Genomic DNA, 21,037 nt, shown 5'->3' with positions numbered 1-21,037 from the left:
GCCATGCTTCCTTGATCGTTTCTTTGACTCTAGGTTTATTCAACAACCTTTTATCGAATCTAAAACTTCCTCTGTAATTTTCCTGCGACGATATAAGCTTCACCAAGACAGGTCTATGATCAGAGCCTTTCTTCTCAAGAAAGGCTTGATTTGAGGCAGGGAACATTTTGGCCCAAGCTTTATTACCAAAACATCTGTCCAATTTGCATTGGATCCAAAGATCACCCCTTCTACCACCCTAAGTAAAGCCATTCCCTGTACTGAGCAATTCTGTCATCTCACACCCTTTGAGCATGTTCCCAAAATCACAAAAAGACAACTCACTTCTTCTCGGCCCTCCCAGCTTTTCACCATTGTGAAGAATTTCGTTGAAGTCGCCCAGCATACACCAGCTCTCTTTTCTAGGAATCCCAGTTCTTAATAATCTTTCCCAAACTTCATTTCTGAAAGTGCTGTTAGGATTCCCATAAATACAAGAAAGGAAGAACTTGGAATCTTACAACACCACTTGAAGATCTAAAATATTCTTATCTTCAAACAAAAAGTTCACCTCTACTCCTCTTTTCCAAAACAGGGCTAAACCACCACTCCTTCCAACTGGTTCAACCGTTCTAACAAAGTCATACCCTAGCCACCCCTGAATATCTACAAGTACATTCTTCACATTCATAGTCTCCATTAAGAACAGAATCTCAGGAAAATGTTTTTTACGCATCTCCATGAGACGTTGAACTGTCAGGTCTTGAGGCCGCCCCAAACCCTGGCAGTTCCAGCTCATAATGCTCATTAGATATTGGACGGTCCCTCATTTGGGACCACCTCGGGGTTGTTGTGCTTAGCAACTTTTTGACCTGCCTTCTCCTCAATCCTTCCTTTCCTTTTTTTCTGTGCTCCCTTTCTCCATTCCTTGATTCTTGATTACCTCTCCCATCTCAGCCGGTGCAGTCAGAGGTTTGGGTTTCCTTCTGCTCACATATGGACGTTTCCTCCCCTTCCCCTTTCTCTGCTTAGTCCCGGAAGAGCCAGCCTCATAGAAGCCAACTGCATAAGCCGTAGGACCAGCCTGAGATGTGGAAGAGGTCTGGGAATAGTCAACCAAAGCAAGACCTTGAAAATCTTTAACTGGAGCTGCCACATTAGGATTTGTTCTCCCTGCTTGGATAGCTGCACTCATCAACTTTTCTGTTCCTTCCACTTTAGAAGCATTCATAGAAGATATCTCAGAGGAGTCATAACCAAAGACAAGACCTTTCCCTTTGTTGAAATCGTTAGAAATCAGAGGAGGAGGTTCCATTCTTAAAACTGTTTTCTGACTGATAGGATCCTTCTCCGCTTCTGCCACTGAGCTTCTGACTCTCTCAATTCTCAGCGTTCGATCCTCTACAGTAGCAAGTCTGATATACTGCCTCATACCTTCCAGAACGTCTTGAGCAATTCTCGGTCTTCCCAACAAAGGATGTATGCCCACTTGCTCCTCTTTCAAAATGCCAAAAAGAGGATCACTTTCTTTTAATATCAGCTCCGGTTTTGGTTTCTCAACTTTCCTTCCCATCTTTCTTTCGATAACTTGATCTTGCAGCACTTTCAAGACCAGAGGGCACTCCTCCTGCACATGCGTTAATCTCTGACATTTATAACAACGCTTCTGGACTTTTTCATAGAAGTAGTAAACAGAAGTCGTAAGCCCTTTTGGAAGATTAACAATCTTTGATTTTCTCAAGGGTTTGGAGACATCAAATTTAACCTTCACTCTCACATAATCCTTGTTTTGAGGCTTCTCAGGATCGAAAACAACTTCTAACACCTGCCCCACTAACTCCCCCAGCAAGGTAATCGCCTCTTTTGTATAGTAATTAAGAGGGATGTTTTTGATTTGCACCCATAGATTCACAAATTGGAGAGAATCCCCTGTCGGAGACCTTGACCATCTCTCCATTACCAACCCCCACTCGTTGTAAGTTTGAAAGCCTTTCTCTAGAACTTCTACGAGGTCATGCTCAGATCTGAAGATGAACTGGAATCTTTCATTTGAGAGAGCCACGCCACGAACTCTCCCAATCTTCTGCCATTTCCTAGGCATATTAAACACCAAGCTTGACATACTCTGACATTGGGGATTCAAAAGCCTCCCAATCAAGCTCAGCTCATTCATCTCACAGGAACTAAACTGTGGGAGGTCTGGCATGTCGAAAGGAGCTTCTTCTTCCTCAAGAGACATAGCCATTAACGCCTTGTCCATAGCCGAAGACATCGCAGCCTCTAGGACAGAAGACCTTCTGAAATAACAAGCAGCAAGGGAAGAACCCAACCACTACCCTTAAAATCTACGAGACCACACGAACCGACAAAATCCTACGCAGATTTGAGAAAAAAGGAAAAGATTCGATCACCCAGCTCAAGAACAATCACCAGTTTTATCAAGAACAAACCCTAGCCGCCACAAAATAGCAACAAAAAGATTAAGAGATGAACAAAACGGGGAGTTTAGGACAAAGGGAAAGTGTTTTTCCGGCCAAAAACTCTATTTTCAATAGGATGAGAGACACTATCTGAAAAAGAGAGGACTAAGCCCAAAAAAGGGAATCGGGTGTTTTTGATGATATGAGTTGATATGACTTTTCTTTTAGTTAACTTGTTTCTGTTTCTAATGTATTTCTCTGTTTTATTCCTGACACCTACTAAAATAATGGAGCATTAGAAATATCTTTAGGATAGAAGTATATTGCCAACAATATCTTGAGATCATGTACAATAATCAACTATTTCTTATTGTTCAGCTGATTTTGATCATGTTCGTTTTAATATCGCAAGCTACTGAAACTACAACTGCGAGATGTAGTTCGTTTTGTAATTGCGCGATTGTAACTTATCGCAATTAAAATAAATCGTATCACTATTTTTTCTAGAGATTAAATAATTTAAATACAATTATAGCAATTGATTGCAGCGTTTAGTGAAAAATAAAAATCTTACGATTATTAAACAAATAATTTACAATCGTAGTCACAATTGTAGAAGTTTTATTTTTCTTTAAAATTTATAAAAAATGTTTTCATACTGCTTAATCCAGTGAATGCATAATTCCATTTTTTTTTTTTTAACTCTTGATTTATTATTTATTACAAATTATGAGAATTGTTACAATGACGATTCTACTACCGACAATTATGTCCGACCCTTTTAGATTCACCACAGATTACACCCTTTCTTAACGACACCTCTTTCTCCATGCGTAGAATCACGGCGAACGGCTCTAATTGTGCATTGTTATAGATCTCCTGTAAGCTTATCTCTTTAATCTGTAAATTAAATAAATCGCATTACCTGGGCGTCGAACCCCAGATCTCGTGGTGTAGAAGCTTTAAACAACCCTTCGTCAACCACTAGACTAAGGGAGCTTCCACCCCTAATTCCATTAACTTCTTTTTTTTTTTTTTGCTTAGTAATCTCATGTGAGAAGAAAATGTCGTTTGGTTGAATTAATAAACTTTAAAATATATATAGAAGATACTGGTTCAATTAACCGGTTAAAGAAGAACAAAGGGAGGGAAACGCCAGTTGTGATAGAACAACCCGGTTTATCCCTCTTCTCCTGGTTTAATTGTGGTTTAGTTACTTTCCTTTACATTTCCGGTTTAGTATTGTTCGTCTCTCTCGCCTCGTCAAAAATCAAAAATCTCAGAATCAGAAATCTGAAATCAATCAAATCAAAAAACCTAATTCCTCATTTCTCTTCATCAATCCACCATTGTAACCCTTCGTCAGCTTCGAGTTCAAAGGAAGAAGAACAACCTCGAGGTTATCTTCTTCACTTCAAATCCCTTCATCTCTGGGCTTCGCTGTTCAATTTCATTCTCAGTAGCTAATTTAGTTGATACATAATAGGATTGTCGCTATTTTAAATCGCGAGTTTCTTTGTTACTGTTAGCGTTTCATTGAAATGGCCATGGCTCCTTAGTTTGATTCATAATGTGACTGATGATTCTTGAGGCATATGTTTCACCTTAGTGACTAGTTTGATTTGGTCTTCTTAGTAGCTTCCTAAGTTGATACATTGGATTGTTGCTATTTGAAATCAGAGTTTGTTTGATAATGAGCATGTCTCCTTAGTTTGATTCATAATGTAACTGATGATTCCTAAGGCATATGTTTCACCTTAGTGACTAGTTTGATTTGGTCTTCTTTAGTAGCTACCTAAGTTGATACATTAGATTGTCGCTATTTGAAATCAGAGTTTGTTTGATAATGGCCATGGCTCCTTGTTTGATTCATGATCCCTGAGGCATATGTTTATTAGTAAGATTTTAACGAGTCTCTTAATGTGTGTGGATCTGTAGAGTAGAGAATGGCTACAGCTACGTATCCGCCGCCGCCTCCATATTACAGACTCTACAAGGAGGAGAACTATGATTCTGCTCCTGAACCTCCTCCTCCGATTGAAGGCACCTACGTTTCATTTGGAGGCAACTATACTGTATGGGTTTTTTCTCTCTTTTTCGTGTTGTTTACCGTTCTTGTTTTGTTATCTTTGCGGTGGCTAACATTTTTCACGAATTTCGGGTGCAAGACTGAGGATGTTCTTCCGAGCTTAGAAGAACAAGGAGTGCCTCAACTTTATCCCAAAGATACAAATGTTGTTGGTATATGTCATTCTACTGCCTTTTTTGTGTAGTTGCTTGCTATATTGTAGTAGGCTTTAGGAGAAATCTCTTGATTTTGGAATCATCATTCACACGTATTGGTTTATACAATCATCTCCAAAATATTGTGTAGATTACAAGAAGGAGCTCCGGTCTCTGAATAGAGAGCTACAGTTACATATATTAGAGCTTGCTGATGTTCTTGTTGAGAGACCATCTCAATATGCAAAGAGGATTGGTGATATATCTTCAATCTTCAAGAATTTGCATCACCTTCTCAATTCCTTGAGGCCTCACCAAGTAAGTTACTATGAAGATTCTCTCGTTTTTTCGCATGTTGTATACAACATGGGTTTTGCCTTTGTCTTATCTTTAACTTATGTACAGGCAAGAGCAACGCTTATTCACATAATGGAACTTCAAATTCAACAGCGTAAACAAGCTGTAGAAGACATTAAGAGGTTTGTGTATGCTTTTACTTTACCTGGACTTAAATACCAATCTATATAGACAATGAAAGGTCTTCAAAAACTTGTTGTTAAGTAGGTTTGTTTTTGGTTATGTGCAGGAGGAGAGAAGAAGCACAACGACTATTAAAGGATGCTTTTGTCACTTTAGATGGACAATAGAGGTTTTTAACCCATTTTGGGTTTAAATTAAGCTCGGTTCATAAGTTTGCTTCCTGGTTACAAGCTTCAAAGTTCAAACCCTAAACGAAGAAGATATGGTATCACAAAGCCCACACCAAAATGCTCCAATCTATTTCAAATACATTTTGAGACCTTATGATCTCTACGGATCAGAATTTTGACACAAAGTTAGGCCCAACATGAATATAGAAGGTCAACAAAACAGAGGACAAAAGTTACAAAACAGTGTGTTTCAGCGAGACATGCTCTGTTTTTTCTTTCTCTCAGGCAAAAACAGAGCTACAAGACAATAATAGTAGACACAAAGCAGCTTGTTCTTCTTCCTTTAGACTCCTCCTACGTTTCTTCACAGCCACGCCACCGTGTGATGACAATGATGAAGTTTTTGGATTTAATTTTTTGGAGTTTAAGGTTTTGTGTCTGTGAATAATATGAATACCCAATAACTCTGATCGTCTCTGTTTCCTGAATCTGATTCCACATGCATTGCAAAGTGACTGCAAAATCCCACCACAAACCGAAACTTAACAACTTAATAACACTTGTTGAAATCATCTTAAGATCAAACAAAGTTAAGAGTATAATGCTTAAAGGTAGAAGAAGATACCTTAGGACCAGTTGGTCCACCTCTCCACATTGGTGTCTTGGTGGTTTTGCAATCATTACAACACCTAGTTATCTTCTTCTCTTCTTCCATTCTCCCTGACACATACGTGGATGAACGAGATCGTATCTGTACTCTTGGATCCATAAGAAAAGAACAAACCTTTTTTCTAAAGATCCTTTTATAACACAACAGTAGTGATCAAGAACTCTTCACTTCTCCAAATAACTCCTATATATATGATTGATATTAAGAAACTATTGCAACCCCTACTTCCTGCTTTTGTAGTATATATATGTAATCAAGAAAGGCTTAAGGGCTCTTTAAAAAAAACCTCTCAAACCAAAGTGAGTATTGTAAGAAGACAAAAGCTATCCTCGGCCGCTCTTTAGATGAACAATGATTATGAAACTTTTGGTAGATTGATAACACAAGACAAAACATCTTCCAAATCATTGTCGGGTGTGGAATACGCACGACCGGGTTCTATGGTTTCCCTTTTTTTTGTTCTAAACAATTATATTTGTGTATTAGACAAAAGAAAGTAAAAGAAACCACATATTTCTGCAAACATGTTCACATGAAGACAGAGGAAGAAAAAGGAATAAATCAAAAGCCACTAATGTTTTCACTAACTCATAGACATTATTTTATGATTAAGAAGCTAGTAGTCTTCTTCCTAAATCAATTCAAGGAAAAAAGCAAAAAAGTACACCATTATTTAACGTGACAAAGCACTATGGAATAATGTTATGTAAATTTTCTTAGCATACCCAAAATGATAACATGGTTCTAGACTTTGTTGGAGTATTAAAAAGTATGGTATACTCTATCAAATGAAGCAAATAAACATATATACATATCCTTATATCTTTCGTGTACTGCAAGAAACAGCTGATTCTTATACGGCATATAAAAAGGTTACAACTTATTACAACTTACAAACCAAACGCCCTGAGCTACAATAATTCAGGGGGAAAAAAACTTCAAATATTTATAAAAATCTATTTAGTCATATCATTATAAAACCCATTTTGGGAAAAAGGAAATATTAAACATGATATACACAAAACCTAATCCCCATAACTCATTTTGGTCGGGATCCATAAACCTAACCTTATTCACAAACATGTACACATCTTTCGTGTATCGCAAGAAACCTTTCAATCTAATACGGCAGGCAAGGCTTCTTACACGCCTTACCTCGGTTTCTAGCAGTTGTGTGTCTCCGGGCTTCCTTAAAAGCTGCCTTAACCTTGAAAGCTGCTTTAACTTTACACCACCTAGCTCTCGGAGATCCCAAATTAACGTTTTCAAAACGAAGATCAAACATTCCAGCTTCTTCTGTCCCCGACAAGGTAAAACACATCGTATCCATTTCTTGATGCGTACCAGGTGACCAGTTCGAGGTCATCATGTCATAATGTTGATGACAATCAAACGCATTCTCATCCTCCTCGTCGTTCTCCATACGACCTTTTGTCACTACAGTTTGTGATTTGCCTTGTACTAAGTCGACTTCACTTACTTTGAAGCTGTTTCGAAAACCCGGTACGAATTTCTTTTCGATATGAAACGTCGCGGTTGATGAGTTATCAAAATTCATCAGCATATCAGGGTGGACCGTTGATCTTGCAGACATTGAAGAGCTTGATGGATCCAAACTTCCTAAATAAGGAACATTACATAATTACTTGATTAGTCTATATATAGTAACTTTTAACTTAGAGATATATCAAAAAGACTTATAAGATCATAACCATTATAAGATTGTATACCTTGAAAGTCTATTTGTTGTGATCCAGAACATGTTATGCCAAATTCAGGACCTTGCTGGCACTGTAAGGACCTTTGCGGATGACTCGCAAAGGTCCTATCCCTTACCAATCTCATGCGGTTAAGGTTTTGGTAAGCTTCAATCTTGAGTTGGTCCAAAAATGATTGATAACTGGTTAGCTGATCGACGTTTTGGAAATCGCCGCCACTGAGTGAGACTTGAATAAGTTCATAAACAGAGTTGAAGAGAAGAGAAACGCCATGAACGTTTGTGTCGTAAATGTAACACTCTGTTTCGTCCAGAACGCAATCCATTGCGTGTGATACAATTGCTTTCCATGTTTTCTTTGAGATGCTTCCACAAAGTATCTGTTAAGAAAAAAAAAAAACTAATCAAACTTTTGTCATTGTTATAAGACTTTATACTTTTTTTTTGAATAATTCCGAACCCCATACATCTTCTCAAGCCCGAAACCAGAGCATGTTATATGGTATTGTCCCAAGCTTTTGCCAGAGATCTTTGCCAATTTAGTATACCACTTTATATATAGGTATTAAGTTTTATAATCTTACGTTGTATAACCCATTTGGATCCACGGTATAGCAACAGCGAAAGTCCTGAACGGTTTTAATTCCGTTTTCAGCCAAACGCATAGCCGAAACGCCGTCTTTCGCGATTTTTTCTAGTCTCCAAACATTGTCACAAGGGTAAGGAGGATGATGTTTTTTGTAAGCTGCATAAGCAAAAGAAGAAAAAAAACGATTAGTAATTCAATCCTAAACGTTTAAACCGCTATTGCAACCGCTGACAAAACAAAACGCTACTTACATTCTCCTCGTTGGTCTCTACATCCAAAAGCTTCACTTCTCGCCTCCACGGCTCCATCTCCGGTCAACCTAGCACCTAACCGGAACTTCCTACTCCTTGTCCAACTCGAATTATCAGAGAAAGAGATATCTCCGACGATAACTCCAAAACCATCTTTAAGCATCACAGTTAAATCTCCGGTGAGTAGTGGTCGTTTCCCTTCACGTTGCTTGAGAATATTGCGTTTGAATCCTTCAACGTTCCAGCTTTCTTCAGTGAAGTCAGCGTTCAAAGGCACGAGCTCGACTCGAGAAGACGAGAACGGTCCTGAAGTGACTCGAGTGTTCGTGGTTATGTCCACGAGCTCGATCTTTAGTGGAGAACCGTCCTCAGCTTCGATCTTGGACCCCGTGAATATAGATGAGGGCGGTGAGTTTAGGAACCGCAGCATGAATCTTGGACGCGAAGATGGCGTTTCAGAACGTGGTAGCTCCATTGAGAAACATGATGATGTGAGAAAAGGTTGAAGGATACGACTTGTCTCCTCTCGAACCTAATAATCCAAAAAGAGTTGAGAAAAAAAAAATTCACTAATTTGCGTATATATTTTGAGCAAAAATTTAATATATGGTCTAGCTAGTGACATAAACTACTACGTGGTAAAAACAAAACGATACAAATAAAATTATTTCATTTAGAAATTTTACAATATAGAAATTATTTTTACTAAAAGAAAATATTTGTATATAGAAATTTTAAAATATTCGTTTTTTCTATTTCATCATACGTAATATATATATATATATATATATAGTGTTTTACCAATTTCTTTTATTTTTAAAAACGCATGTGATTACATGATTTTGTTGTATATGTGATATATACATATAACTATAGACTATAGTGACTAGAATAAGCTAGGGACCATTGTTGATTGAGGAACCCACAAATATATAAAACAAAGACAGAAGAGAAGTAGTCGGTCAAACTTGGTGGCTTACATAGCCTATATATATAATTAGGAACATGTTGTGGTTTAACTAATCCGTTTGCTAATTAGATGGTTTAATTAAGCATGTATAGAATTTTTTGTTGATTAGACATATAGGATTAGAAGGAAAAAACTTACAATTCTTCTCATCATGTTCTCCATATGAATCATGAAATGATTCTGTGACTGATCTCTCATCACTTGCTTCACAACTCTGTGGTTTAACAATGAGAAAAAATTAGAAACCTTGTCCGAAAACAAATAAGGGTTATGTTCGGGTAAGAACTATGCTCACTTCTTGAATGTTAAGTTACGAGCTCTTAAGCCAGTGTAACCACCACCACCATGGAACATAGGGTTGTTTCGAATCTTCATTTGGATATTTCAGATTCAAAGACTTTTTGGAACTTTATAAGTCGTCTTTGAACTCTTTGTGTGTGGGTGTAGAGAGAGAGAGAGAGAGATAGAGAGATAAAGAGAAAGATGAGGTTAAGAAGGAGTGAATGATGAAATGTATATAAAGGCATGAGAGTATTGACGAAGTAGCTTCGTAGTTTCCAGGAAGATTCGTTGTTTTACAAAGTGTTCTCTATTCATTAACCACGTTAGAGTTAGTTATTTAGTTAATTAATTAAAATTAAGAAAAAAAGACACTTGTGCTTTTTGGACAAAATTAAGAGTACTTGTGTACTAGCTAGTGTCTTATATGATTCGTTATTTAATTCATGTGTTTGGATCATTTCGTACAACTAACAATGTAGAATAAAGTATATATACTCGATCCCACTAATTAAACCTGTATTTATTTACTTCAGCTTCCTCTCGTATTGGAAAAAGTCGGATACAATATAGGTTTAGTGGCAACGAGTATTTTTAATTTTATGTTTTATTTTGCAACTTAAGAAATTGTAAATTAAGAAATTGTATAATACTACAATTAGTGGGATCGAGTATGTACAGTTTTTATTAGTTTTGTTTTGCAACTTAAGAAATTGTATAAAAATTGGATTAGTAATTCCGTATAGTTATGGTATTTAGGTTATACCGTTTTCATTTCTAATTTTATTTACTATTTTTTTTTTATCCTACTTATTGTAACTATCTTGAATTAGGATATAGGGTTCGAATAGTTGTAATAGACACATCCGTTTGTCGATTGAACCATTTTTTATTTTATTATATTCACAAATTTTATTTATAATGGTTGCAGATTAATTACACATCATGATTACATACAAATATAGTTGATTTGCGGTTGTTTGTTATCCGTCCTAAAATAAAGTAAACTAAATTGTTAATATATTTGTTTATCCCAACCGTCATAACAATTCGAACCTATAGTTACATCAGTTTGGGTGGACATAACCATCTAAAGACCAAATTGCTTTTTATTTACCAATCACCATCTGTAGTGGTGCGACTCTAAAAAACAAAAGAAAATTGTTGCAGACCAGTTACAAACTACTTTTACGTACAAAAATAATTGTTTTGCATCCATTTAATATCCGTCTTAAAAATAAAATAAATTAAATCATTGATGAATTTAACCGTCATAACCATTCTAATATAAAAATAAAATAAACTAAACCATCAACGGGTTTGTAGACCCCCAACCACCATAACCATTGAGATTCATAGACTTACACAAAAATATCACTTCTCAAACGTTTTTGCTAATTTTAAGATATTAAATGATCTCGATCATTGATTATGCTAATTTTAAGAAAAACACCGAACTGTCTCACTTGTTCAGTTTGTGGTCAGATATAGAGCCAGCAGCATTAATGTTACAAGAATTGAATCGAAATTAAATGTTATACAATCTACGCGTTTTAGAATTATCATTACTTTTATGAAAATGCTTTTGTCAGTTTATCAATCATTAACTAGATCCAAGATAATACTCAACTCATCTAGCTTATTGTTCTACCGTTGCATGACCAAATTGTACTCATGCATGATTAATCACAAGAATACAATCGATTTGTTCCCTCTCAATTATTCTTCGCAAATCGATTTGTTTTCTCGTAGTGATTTGATTCAAATCGATATAGTATATAAGAGATAAAACCAATTTATGATATTGGTTACAAAAGTTTCGTTCGTAACATCTAAAATATAGAAGAAACAAAAATGAACAAGTAAAAACTACAAAAACTATAGAGAAGTAAAACTCTTTTACCTGAACTAAAGAATATTGAAAAATATTTTACATTTTGGAAATTTTATAAAACAAGACAAATGAGGGCGTTGACATAAGCGTTGACATGGCTTGAGCTCGTCAACGACTACCTCAAAAAAGCAACGCTTATTTGGTAATGCCGTAACGCGTTTTTTCAGTTATTAATTTATGATTAAATATACAATTACACTCAACATGAATATTTAACAATTACAAAAAAAAAAACATTCAACATAAACATTTCAATGTTTTTCAAGATCGGAGAATAATAATTGTAACATGTTTTATTTTTCTACATCGACGCGTTTATGCTGATGGACAATGTCTATAACCAAATAAAACGACACAAACTGAAACGACAAATATATTCTTTATATATGTATGTAATAAATTGGTATATTAGTGTATATGTATATTTCAACAAGAAGAAGTCTACACGTCGATTTTTTTTTTGGCCCAGTATGTATAGAAATTAAAAATAACATGTTTTTGTTAACCGTTATAACCAAAAATAAATAAAATTATATAATTCAAGTTATAACTTAAGAGAAGAAGTACTATATTTGGGGTAAGTTTTCACTTTTCAGTTAGAAAAAAATATTTTAAGGGTTTGAAACCTTTTCTTCGATTTTGTAAAAATATAGCACTATATAAAGTAATACTTGATAAAATAAATATTTTTGCTACTGATCTCGAATTAGGCTTGTTATTGAGTTTGCATTCAAACTTTTGGACTTCTAGTGTTGTTTTCTCGAATTACATCCAAAAAATTATGAAAGACTTTAGACGTGACAGTTGGTTCTTTACGTGTAACTAGTTCTAAGAGCATCCAATATTATCGTCAACAATATGTCGATTATAATTATAACCTAGAATTAATTCTAGATAAATAAAAATTCTTGAAAATTTTGGAATATAAAACCTTTGTATTGTCAAATAGAAAAATTTAAAACGAAATTATAGGATTAGAAAAAATCTCTTTGTAAATTAATTAATCAATAAATTAATATATTTATAAATTCTATAATCTTAATATTATTAATTTATAGAGGTTTCACGGTATTTAAGATTTCTTTTTTCTTGACTGACCGGTTGGAAGAGAGGGCTAATCTTCGAAATTCTGATTCTGGTTCATGAACTTAGCAACACACATTCCTTTATTTTGTCTTTTATCAATTGATTCATTTGATATAATATATATGCATGCATGGCTCAATTTTACAAATTGTAACTAGATAGGATAACAAGGTAATTGAATAATACAAACATATTTTAAATCAAAGATACACAAACGTTAATATGATTTTTTTTTTATAAGAATTAATCCTTGGGTTAACAATTTGTAAAACCGTTTATAACAACCATCTTTAGTTTTTTAATGTATCGAACTATGTATACTAGCTTTAGGGTTGGGTTGTCGTTAGCCTATTTTGTTCTTTTTGGTATGTTTTTAAAACTCCAGATTAGTAGTAGCATGTCACCTACTTAATATGAATCAGCTTCATTCAAAATAATCATTATGATAATCATGAAGTATACAATACTATAACTAATCAGCTTCATTTTAACTAATCATTATGATAATCATGAAGTATACAATAGTATAACTAATCAGCTAGATAGATAGAAGTGTACCATAGAGTAGTGCGGACATGATCAGTCCCTCTGCACAGTTGACAATTTGACATATATCGGCGGTCACATATGAGAGATATGTTTTCTAGATGGCTATGAAAATAAATACTTTGTTGGTTTTATATTAAAGAGAAAGTTTCCTTTACAAATTCGAGGAAAACCTAAGGAAACTAAGAGAGGCCAAATAGTCAAACTAAATGTTGATTGATATATGATGATGATCGTTATCTAATTAAGTTTGAGCCATTTCATTAACCAATCACTATACGCAACTCTTTCATATATTTTACTCTTTATGTTTCACAAAAAACATTATTTTAAAGATTTAATTTTGCTTTACAAAGAGTGTCATTTTACATTTGTAATACTAAATTTTCTAATTTCATCCTTAATTTAAAACTAAGTAAATTATTAAACATTTATTAAATAGGGACATGTATGTATATATTTTTTTGTTTTAATTTGTGTGAAATGTGTCAAAGTGACACTATTTGTGAAACATAAAAAGTAATACTATATAACTTTGTTTGTGTTTCTGTTTTTTTCATACATTTTTTCTATTTGGAGGGTGGGTGTGCTTGTGTCTTTTAACTGCATAGCATAAGAACATGTATAAGTCTATATATATAGTTTAATTAGTTAGGTTGTAAATTAATTTTACAACCTAAGAACATAATCACAAGCACACAAAAGGATAAATGTTTTGATAGATACCTTTGTAATTATTTTATTTGTAAAGTGTTAAGATAAAATGTATATGTACAATGCCAAAAAGTCATTAAGAAAATAGAATTAATTCAAAAAAAAAAAAAATTATTGGATTCCTAATTTTGAAACCATCGTTGGAGAAGGTGTCTCAATCTTGGTGAGTCTTGATAACGTAGTGATACCACAGACTATATATCGAATTGTTTCATCAAATTTAGCCATCGTCAGATGGCTAACCAAACATTGAGTTGCTAACCAAACATTGAGTTGTTCCATGTCTTTGTTCGTTTCTCTCCTGCCATATAGCAAAATAAATTGTTGTTTAGAACACTGAACTAAGCTTGGCTAAGCTTGTCCGAGTGTTGTTGAGCTGATGATGATACAAAGTGTGATTTCCCAATCCAGATATGGTTGCACTGCAGCCAAGCAAATCCCCACCATTATTATCCTTTTTAATTTGGTCTCTTTCATGTCTTAAAACTCGAAGATTAGTATTAGTAGCATGTCACCTAATTAATTTCGTCTGATTAAATCAACCATGTAGACATAGTAGTGACTAGTGCGGATATATGATCAGTCCCTGGTGCCTTTGCACAATTGACATTTATATCTACGGTCACATATGATATATATAGTTTTATAGATGGCTTTATATATGGAAAAGAAATTGGTTTTACTAATTGTTTTGCTAAGAATTATAAGTTATCTTTTACTATTCTCTATTTCTAGATGGATATTAGAAGAAATTGGCGTTAAAAAGAAATAATTTGTTCTTTTTGTTTTATAATAAGGAGAAAGTTTCCTTCAAATTTCGAGGAAAACCGTAAGGAAGCTAAAGGAAGAGGCCGAATAGTCAAAACTAAAAGGTTAATTACATTTTGATATGATATAATGATGATCATATATATCCATATGATCGAGCCATTTCATTCACTCACCAATCACTATACGCAACTATTTCATAATTTATTACTATATGTCTTTGTTAAACATTAATATTATATCATGTCTTTGTTAAACATACTTTTATATTTATTTATTTTTCATCTTTTTTAGAAAAATATTCTTTGAGTTTTTTTTATTTTTCTTTTTAACATTCTTTTATGATTTTGTACACTTGAAATTATTGTGAAAGTGTTCATTTTTTTTTTTGGAGGGTGGGTGTAAAGATGTGTCTTTAATTCACATATTAACAAGAGAAATTAAATGAGTCATAATTTTTTTTTTTTTTTTTTTAAGTTTAAAGTTGTAGTTAATTGTAAATTTCACAACATAAGAAGATTAACACAAACGCAAATTAGGGAGCTAACGAAACGTTTCAATCTTGGAGTTTATAATTTTTGCACTGTTAAAATCACCACATGAAATATATATATACATTGATATAATTCACCTAGAAAAATCATTTAAATCTAGTCTATATATAAGTCTATAAATTTTTTGAAAGATACCTTTGTAATTGTTTTATAAATCGTTCGAGATATTATGTGTTTGTTCTTCGAGAGGATGAGTCAGACTATCGTATAGTTTATAGATCTACGTTATATTTTAAATTTATAGATATTAGTGAACCAAACATCCAGGAAGTTTCTGAACTAAAATTTTCTTTTAGATACTAACTTTGAATCTTGTGGCACAAGTACTTTAGTATCATGACATTCTCATTACGTGTGTTTAAATAAAACGATTAGAATATTTATGATCTGGGGATTTAAATAAACTAAGGATGTTCTAAAAAGGGGAAAAAGAGCAAATATCACTTTTTTTTTTTAATAATCAAAAAAGTTTTTGGTCGAAACTCATACATTTCCTCAGGGCCGAAATTCATTCATTCCCTCAAGCGTCCAAAACCAGAATATGTTATATGGTATCGTCCCAAGCGCTACTACTCGAACCAACGACTTTTGAGATTTTGCTAGAGATTTTTACCAATTGAGATATTAGTACTTGGTAATATCACTTTTTAAATAATGTGGAATTTTTGTTTTATTTAGATTTTTGAATACGAATGGTAAAAAACATCCGTCTTAGTCGTAAATGAGCATTTTAGGAGAAGAGATGTTCGTTGTAGAATGGTTCGTGAACTGTTCTTCATTGGGTCACATGTGTTCTAGCTAGTTAAATTCGATTGTTATATCAATATTGTATGTTAGAGATGGTAAAGAAAAAACACTCATATATGTAGTCTTATGCGAATGCATCATAGACAAGACCAGGGTCATGAGCTGCTCTGGTCGAGTTCACCAATCCTCCTACGAATTCAAACAGATCGGCTAGTTTCCTATACATTATTTACGGAGTATATGAATCTTGAGTAATGGGGTATGTGATCAATAAATTTAGACTCGTAATTCCAACATTTGCAAAAGGAGTAGTTCATTGGCCGATCTCATGCTAATTAGTATGAACCCTCGAGAGCTAGGAGTTCCAAATACTCAGGTTTTGAGTAGATGTTTAGGCGGGCTCCAACGTTATACCGATCGATAGCTTTAGGATTTGACTCCACAATGTATTGAATTTGGTTTGGTTCATTTGTGGAGGTTTTGTGACTTGTGGTGCTGAAAAGGGAATCAAATGTAACTTTTGGTTTTAGTGATGTTTATATAAAAAGAAAACATATATACAAAACTGCTGAATGGCAAGAGTTTTTAGATTAGTTTTTGGTTTTTATTCTAAAAAACCACAAAAATTGCAATTCACGATTTTACTAAAAGTGATTTCCTTTAGTTTAGGGAAACTAGTTTTTATCAGATTTTAACAATTGCTTCATAGAATCTAAAAACTATTTTTTCAGCTTTCTAACAATATTACGTGACATTTTCTTATTGATTATTAACTTTTATTTTTTTCATATAAAACCAAAAACTAAACAAATTACCATTCAAGATTTTGCAAAAACTAAAATCTACAGCAAAAATCAAAAACTAAAAAACTAAAAACCAAAAACCAAAAACCAAAAGTTAAAACTCATTTAAAAACTAGAAAACATTCGTGGCCTTAACGTCCCTTGCAAGAAGTTATATAAATCCAATTTATTTCTAAAGTTAAAGTGGTATAATTACGAGTATTTTGAAAAATATTATAATAGACTGTCAATGTAATATACATAATGGATCTTGTGGAAAGCAAACGAGACAAAGCAAAAGTAGTTACATGGGCCGAGGGTTGTATATATTATTGCTACTTTGCTAGTAATCATAATTGAAAAATCCAAGTATGTTTCTAATAGATATGATTTTAATTTCATTTCATATTATATAGTTATGTATTTTTTCTTTGTTCATTTTAGTTCACTTTGTTCGTAATTTGTATGATATGATATGCATAGATGATAAAGCCAACTCAAAGAGAGATATGTTTTGTACTTATTTTACCAAAAAAAAAATGTTTTGTACTTAAGCATATCAAATTTTGTCAAGAATAATAGTAATGGAATGTAAAGTACTCCTCAGATGTTTACGCATAAATTTATTTATTTTTGTCTAAACAAAACATCTTTAATTATCCACATAAACATAAGTCAACCAACAATACACTACAATATACAAATATTTTTAATATAAAAACTAATTAGTATAGAAAAGTGAGAACATTAAATTAATCTGAAACATACATTTGTTTGTTTTCTTATCTAAAACATCAATAAGGAAGGTCTTACATATATGTGCTGATTATTCCAAAGGCTTGAAAGCAAAATATACGTGTCATTGTTCAACATTTTTGATAAGTTGATCCAAAAGACGTGTCGTGTTCTTAACACCCTAATAACTCCAATAGCATTAATAGTTTTGGTCCAACTATTCAAACTATTTTTCTCTATCTTTTTTTTTTGTCGGCAACTTAACATTTTATTTATAGGAAGATGGAGATATAGAGTTCTAACATATTACAGGACATAACTTTCTTACTCTAGCATTTTTGGCTAAACTATCCGTTGCATAATTTACAGAACGAGAGATTTTACAAAACGATACATGTTTGAAACTAGTAGCCATATTCCTTATATCCTGACTAAGAGTTGCGATCAGAGAGTGATCTTTGCACCAGCCTTTAGGAGCATTCAACATTCGTAGTTTTATGTTGTCATATAGGATTGATGCATCACCACAGAAGATAACATTGTCATATCCAAGCCTTCTTACATTTAGCACTGCTTGTCTTAGAGCTTCAGCTTCAACCTCAAGTGGCGAACTCATTGGACTGATGGATGCTGAACCCTTTAGTATTGGCTGAGCTTTATTGTCATACAAGATCCATGCAATACCTGCACAGTCCGTTGGTGATACCCAAGAACCATCAACGAAACAACAGTGATGCTTAAAGCTCTGTATGATAGACCTAATGTCAGAAGAAGAATCTCTTATATGTTGTACTTCTCTTGGTTTTAATTCAGGAACCTTCTCTGGACTCTTTATTTGAGTATCCAAACTTTCCTTCCAGAGATTAAACTCAACAAGAGCCTTATTTATAGTATCTGGGATGGACCATCTCTTATTATTAAAAATAAGGTCATTACGCATTTTTCAGATACGCCAACCAATGAAAGGGAAAATACTTACATCCTTTCTATGGTTTCTGTTAAGACTCATTACCTTATCTATATTCTGATCAAGAGAAGGTGTGAATAGAAATGAACCTGTATTTGAAAGTTGGAAGGAGGAAGCCCATATCTCCTTACTAACTCGACAATGGAATAGAAGATGATTTACATCTTCAGTAGTTTCTCCACATCTTTGACAGGTATCATCTCCAATCATCTTTCTGCGTTTTAAGTTCTCTGCAGTTGGGAGAGCATTATGTATACATTTCCACCAAAAATGCTTAATTTTTGGAGGAATGTTATAACTCCACACTTTAGAAAAAGGCTTCTGTACAATGATGTTATCTGAGGAATGGTTGTGAGTTAACTTACGCATAAGATGATATCCAGATTTAACAGAATATTCTCCATCTCTTGAGTGTATCCATGTAATAACATCATTGACTCTAGTAAAAGAAGGACGAGTATTCAATATAAGAGGAATATCATTCTGAGATATAAGGGAGTGAAGAAGGTTGGTATTCCAGCTGCCCTGTGTCAACAAATCACTAACTTTCAAATGAGGAAACATATGTGCTCCTGGTCCTGAAGCTGGTCTAGGTGGGTTTGTTGACAACCAAGGGTCTAGCCATACATTAATCTGATCTCCATTTCCAACTATATATCTAATGCCTTTTGAGATAAGGAGGTTACCTTGGAGAATGCTTTTCCAGGCATAGCTTGAGTTGGACTTTGCAGTAGCACTTAGCAGATCTGTTTTAGCAAAGTATTTAGCCTTATAGACTCTGGCTAAAAGTGAAGATGGATGTTGTAACAGGCGCCAGCTTTGCTTAGCTAGAAGTGCTAATATACAATATATATTATACAATATATACATCATGTAAAATATGAATAGTCATATCAATTACATTAACCTTAATTCTTATGAATTATGAAACGTCATGTTACCATGTAACACATGTAAGTTTTATACAAATTTATCGTGTAAGACCAACATTATTGGAAGTATATTAGAGGGCTAAGATACCTCTAATTACGTTACCCTAGCTAAGTAAACTAACAAAAGTAAGAAAAGAGAACTATAGTCGTTTTTTTTTTTGGACCAAAGACAACTATAGTCTATACACACAAACGAGTGCTATTTTGGGTAACAACAAGAAACAAAATTAGAAAGTGGTCGACAAAATGCTAAAACGGTGGTGGTCGACAACAACCAATTTGCAAAATGGTACATATATATAATATTTTTGGGTGTAATAGATCTATAAAGCATTATGGTAATAACAATAATGGAAAATGTCAAAATGTGATACTAGTAATGTACAATATTCAAAAGTGGGGGAGCCCGGAAACCGATTCCGTGGTTCCCAAAATCCAAAAAAGCATGATAGAGAGTATAGTATATAGTAAGTAACTATTACGATTTGGCAATATTAAGAGACATATGCACTGTTTACTATAAAGTTTTTGCCTTTTTCTATAACTGAAAAAGTAGAAACGTATGTATCATCTCTATTTCTCAGTTTGCTACAACATATGTACATATCTCTTATAATTGTTTTTATCGATAATCCTGTATCGTTTTGACATAAATGTATTGTTGTTACTAATCACAAAACTTATTAAAATATTTTTTTTCGTCAAAATATAATTATATAGATGAATTAATGTAATCTTGATAAATATTATTCTTAAGATTTGAATGGTAATATTAATTGGGATATACAAATTTATTTATTAATATGTTAGACCAAAAAAAAAATCACTGGTTAATACATTAAAAATTTAAAATAGTAAAGATAAAATGGAAATATTGTCAAACATTTGCATTAAAACGTAAAACTTAATATGTAGTTGAAATGACACTTAATATAAAACGGAGAGACTATATCAAAATTCATGTGTTTCAATGCCACAACCATTCGAATCTTCAGTTTTTCTATACAACTTTGTGTACTGCTTTTTCTTATAATTTTACATTATTTCGTAATAGTTTACCACTCTAACTTACAATTTCCTATTGTACGTTAATTAAACGTATTGTAATTTATTTTTTTAATACTTAGAAGTCCTGGTTACAGCGAGTTAAAGACGGACAAATCCTTATACGAATTAGATCGTTTTATATTTTAATTCACAAATTATGTCCATATTAATGTAAACCTAATAAAAATAAAAGAAAAAGTTACCGATCAACAACATATCATTTTACATACAAATAGAGTTAGTGCACAGCGGTTTGTTATTCGTCGTAGAGTGGACTAAACAGCTGATATCTTTTCCTTAGACCATAATAGTAAACCATGCAGACCCTAAATAATTCACTAGTAACAGTTTCAACTTTCTAACTAATTCGCTAGTAACGGTTTCGTTCGTTTTATCCACTGCAAATATTAAACTCAATTTTTGCAATTTTTTTATTATATATTTTACTGAAAGCTCAAAGCTGTAAACAATAAATTCGAGACAGCAAACTTATAAAATGAAATAAACATTAAAAGAA

At 33.3% G+C, this 21,037-nt stretch overlaps 5 protein-coding genes across 5 annotated transcripts; 1 reads left to right on the top strand and 4 right to left on the bottom strand.

Moving 5' to 3' along the window:
* Nucleotides 1–496: 496 nt before the first annotated feature.
* LOC111829919 lies at nucleotides 497–2,251 on the bottom strand. Its single transcript, XM_023780017.1, has 2 exons — nucleotides 923–2,251; nucleotides 497–760 (listed from the first exon to the last, which is right to left on the bottom strand). Exons 1-2 carry the CDS (start codon nucleotides 2,249–2,251, stop codon nucleotides 497–499), a joined length of 1,593 nt encoding a protein of 530 aa, XP_023635785.1.
* Nucleotides 2,252–3,708: 1,457 nt separating this feature from the next.
* On the top strand, nucleotides 3,709–5,377 carry LOC17881601 (mediator of RNA polymerase II transcription subunit 7b). Its single transcript, XM_023781252.1, has 6 exons — nucleotides 3,709–3,798; nucleotides 4,338–4,474; nucleotides 4,568–4,640; nucleotides 4,774–4,940; nucleotides 5,028–5,101; nucleotides 5,209–5,377. The coding sequence occupies exons 2-6, from the start codon at nucleotides 4,346–4,348 to the stop codon at nucleotides 5,267–5,269; spliced, it is 504 nt and encodes a 167-aa protein (XP_023637020.1). The 5' UTR covers nucleotides 3,709–3,798; nucleotides 4,338–4,345; the 3' UTR covers nucleotides 5,270–5,377.
* An 82-nt stretch (nucleotides 5,378–5,459) lies between these two features.
* On the bottom strand, nucleotides 5,460–6,041 carry LOC17883926 (GATA transcription factor 23). The gene is made up of 2 exons (XM_006289461.2): nucleotides 5,898–6,041; nucleotides 5,460–5,787 (listed from the first exon to the last, which is right to left on the bottom strand). Exons 1-2 carry the CDS (start codon nucleotides 6,039–6,041, stop codon nucleotides 5,554–5,556), a joined length of 378 nt encoding a protein of 125 aa, XP_006289523.1. The 3' UTR covers nucleotides 5,460–5,553.
* Nucleotides 6,042–6,733: 692 nt separating this feature from the next.
* LOC17882584 (calmodulin-binding protein 60 G) lies at nucleotides 6,734–9,932 on the bottom strand. Its single transcript, XM_006286424.2, has 6 exons — nucleotides 9,765–9,932; nucleotides 9,608–9,683; nucleotides 8,500–9,031; nucleotides 8,244–8,404; nucleotides 7,673–8,039; nucleotides 6,734–7,562 (listed from the first exon to the last, which is right to left on the bottom strand). The coding sequence occupies exons 1-6, from the start codon at nucleotides 9,842–9,844 to the stop codon at nucleotides 7,063–7,065; spliced, it is 1,716 nt and encodes a 571-aa protein (XP_006286486.1). The 5' UTR covers nucleotides 9,845–9,932; the 3' UTR covers nucleotides 6,734–7,062.
* Nucleotides 9,933–17,858: 7,926 nt separating this feature from the next.
* Nucleotides 17,859–18,514, bottom strand: LOC111829918. The gene has a single exon (XM_023780016.1). The coding sequence runs from the start codon at nucleotides 18,512–18,514 to the stop codon at nucleotides 17,873–17,875; it is 642 nt and encodes a 213-aa protein (XP_023635784.1). The 3' UTR covers nucleotides 17,859–17,872.
* Between the last annotated feature and the right edge of the window lie 2,523 nt (nucleotides 18,515–21,037).

Source organism: Capsella rubella, unplaced genomic scaffold, assembly GCF_000375325.1.
Source record: "Capsella rubella cultivar Monte Gargano unplaced genomic scaffold, Caprub1_0 scaffold_6, whole genome shotgun sequence".
Lineage (NCBI taxonomy): Eukaryota > Viridiplantae > Streptophyta > Magnoliopsida > Brassicales > Brassicaceae > Capsella > Capsella rubella.
The sequence above is the reverse complement of the archived record's forward strand: the minus strand, read 5'-3'. Positions and strand labels throughout refer to the sequence as shown.